Source organism: Ichthyophthirius multifiliis, assembly GCF_000220395.1.
Source record: "Ichthyophthirius multifiliis unplaced genomic scaffold scaff_1120509251385, whole genome shotgun sequence".
NCBI classification, from domain to species: domain Eukaryota; phylum Ciliophora; class Oligohymenophorea; order Hymenostomatida; genus Ichthyophthirius; species Ichthyophthirius multifiliis.
Genome location: NW_004085925.1, coordinates 50,074 through 52,045, shown reverse-complemented (window position 1 = coordinate 52,045; position 1,972 = coordinate 50,074). Strand labels below are relative to the sequence as shown.

At 16.9% G+C, this 1,972-nt stretch overlaps 1 protein-coding gene across 1 annotated transcript, besides 3 other annotated features; it reads left to right on the top strand. All coding sequences in view use genetic code 6, as the record gives it.

The window, feature by feature from the left end:
* Positions 1-155: 155 nt before the first annotated feature.
* On the top strand, positions 156-1,704 carry IMG5_192890 (tubulin-tyrosine ligase family protein, putative; the record flags this gene model as incomplete). Its single annotated transcript, XM_004025037.1, has 3 exons — positions 156-266; positions 338-537; positions 630-1,704. The coding sequence occupies 3 exons, from the start codon at positions 156-158 to the stop codon at positions 1,702-1,704; spliced, it is 1,386 nt and encodes a 461-aa protein (XP_004025086.1).
* Positions 1,423-1,490: a microsatellite.
* A 142-nt stretch (positions 1,705-1,846) lies between the features above and the next one.
* Positions 1,847-1,900: a microsatellite.
* Positions 1,848-1,916: a microsatellite.
* Positions 1,917-1,972: the final 56 nt, after the last annotated feature.

Genomic DNA, 1,972 nt, shown 5'->3' with positions numbered 1-1,972 from the left:
AATTAATAATAAAAAAAAAAAGAGTTAATCATTTTCCAAAATCATATGAAATAACACGAAAAGATTTAATGAATAGAAATATTTCTAAAATGGCGATTCGATGCGGATAATCGAATTTCAATTTTGTTCCAAAAACCTATTTACTTCCATCTGAAATGTCCTTGTTTTTAGAAGAATCTGAAAAAAATAAAGGTTAATGGTATATTGTAAAACCTTCTGCATAATCATAAGGAAAAGGAATATTTGTTACCGATAATATAAACGAAGTAAATAGATTTATAAAAAATAAACAAAATATTTTTAATATAAATTTAATTTAAAATAAAAAACAAAAAAGATTGTAAAAAAGTAAAATGGAAGTATGGTTGTTTGTCATTATATTTCTAATCCTATGCTTATTAATGATTTAAAATTCGATTTAAGAATATATGTTGCTCTAACAAGTATAAATCCTTTAAAAATATTCATTTATGATGAAGGATTAGTTAGATTTGCAACTTGTCCATATAATACAGACAAAAATTCAAAACCAAGCAAGTTATATTATTTTATTAATTAAAGTATAATAAATAATTATTTATTAATTTAATTTTTTTAAAAAAATATAAATAAAAAAAAAATTGATTTAGATTTGTTCATTTAACAAATTATAGTGTTAATAAATTAAATACAAATTTTGTAGCAAATAAAGTATATTTTTATTTTTGTCTATTAAATAAATAAAATTAAAAGGACGCTGATAATGATAATACAGGAAGTAAATGGAGTTTATCAGCTTTCAAAGATTATTTAAAGATAAATGGCTTTAATATACAATTAATTTTTGACAGAATAGAAGATTTAGTTATCAAAACTATACTTTCAATAGAAAATAATACTAATAATAGTTTATAAAACCATGTTCCTTATATGAATAATTGCTTCGAATTGCTAGGATTCGATATTCTAATTGATTCAAATCAAAAACCTTGGCTTTTAGAAGTTAATTTATCACCAAGTCTTAATACGGATTCGCCTTTAGATTTAAAAATTAAAGGAAATTTAATTGCTGATTTATTTACGTTAGTTGGTATAGTGCCAAATGATTAAAGATATTTAAGTGATTAGACTCATATTTTATTACAAAATAATGCCTTTTCAGAAAAATAAATAAGCGCTTAATTAGAAAATCTAAATAATTGGAATAAATATAAAAATGAGCTTAACAAAGTAGAAAAATATATTATTAAAGAATCTGAAGAAGAATTGAAAAGGTAATCTTTATTTTTCTAATTTAGTTTATTTATATTTATATTAAGATGTAGAAAATTTAAAAGAATATATCCAAATGAAAGTTCTTTAAAATATAAAAATTTCTTTGATGTGGAAAGGCCTTATAATGTTTTATTAAGAAATTAGTAATATTATATAAATAATTATAATTATATATATATAAATATATATATATATATATATATATATATATATATATATATATTATAATTATATATTCATTTTTATTTTTATTATTCTTTCTCTTAAAAAATATAATAAAGTGAAATCGATAAGTTTAAAGCTAATAATTAAAACAGTTAACTTATTTATTAAAATAATTATTTAAAAAATAATAGATTTTAAAGTATTAATAATTAAACAGCTTCTTAAATTCTTTAAAATAGTATTTAAAATAAAAACAATACAAGCAAAGCTTATTTTAAATATTGAAAATTTATAATATCTAAATATAGGACATTAAAAATATTAAATTAAATTATTTTTTTAGTAAAATATATATATAAATAAAATTGTTTAATAAATACAAAAATATATGAATGTAGTAATAATTAAAAAATTTACTGTTAAAAAAATATATATATATATATATAAATATAATATTTATATATATATAATATTTATATATTAATACACATAATATTATTTTACAAAATTATAATAACTTACTAAAATTTATATAGTTATCATTAGTTAATAT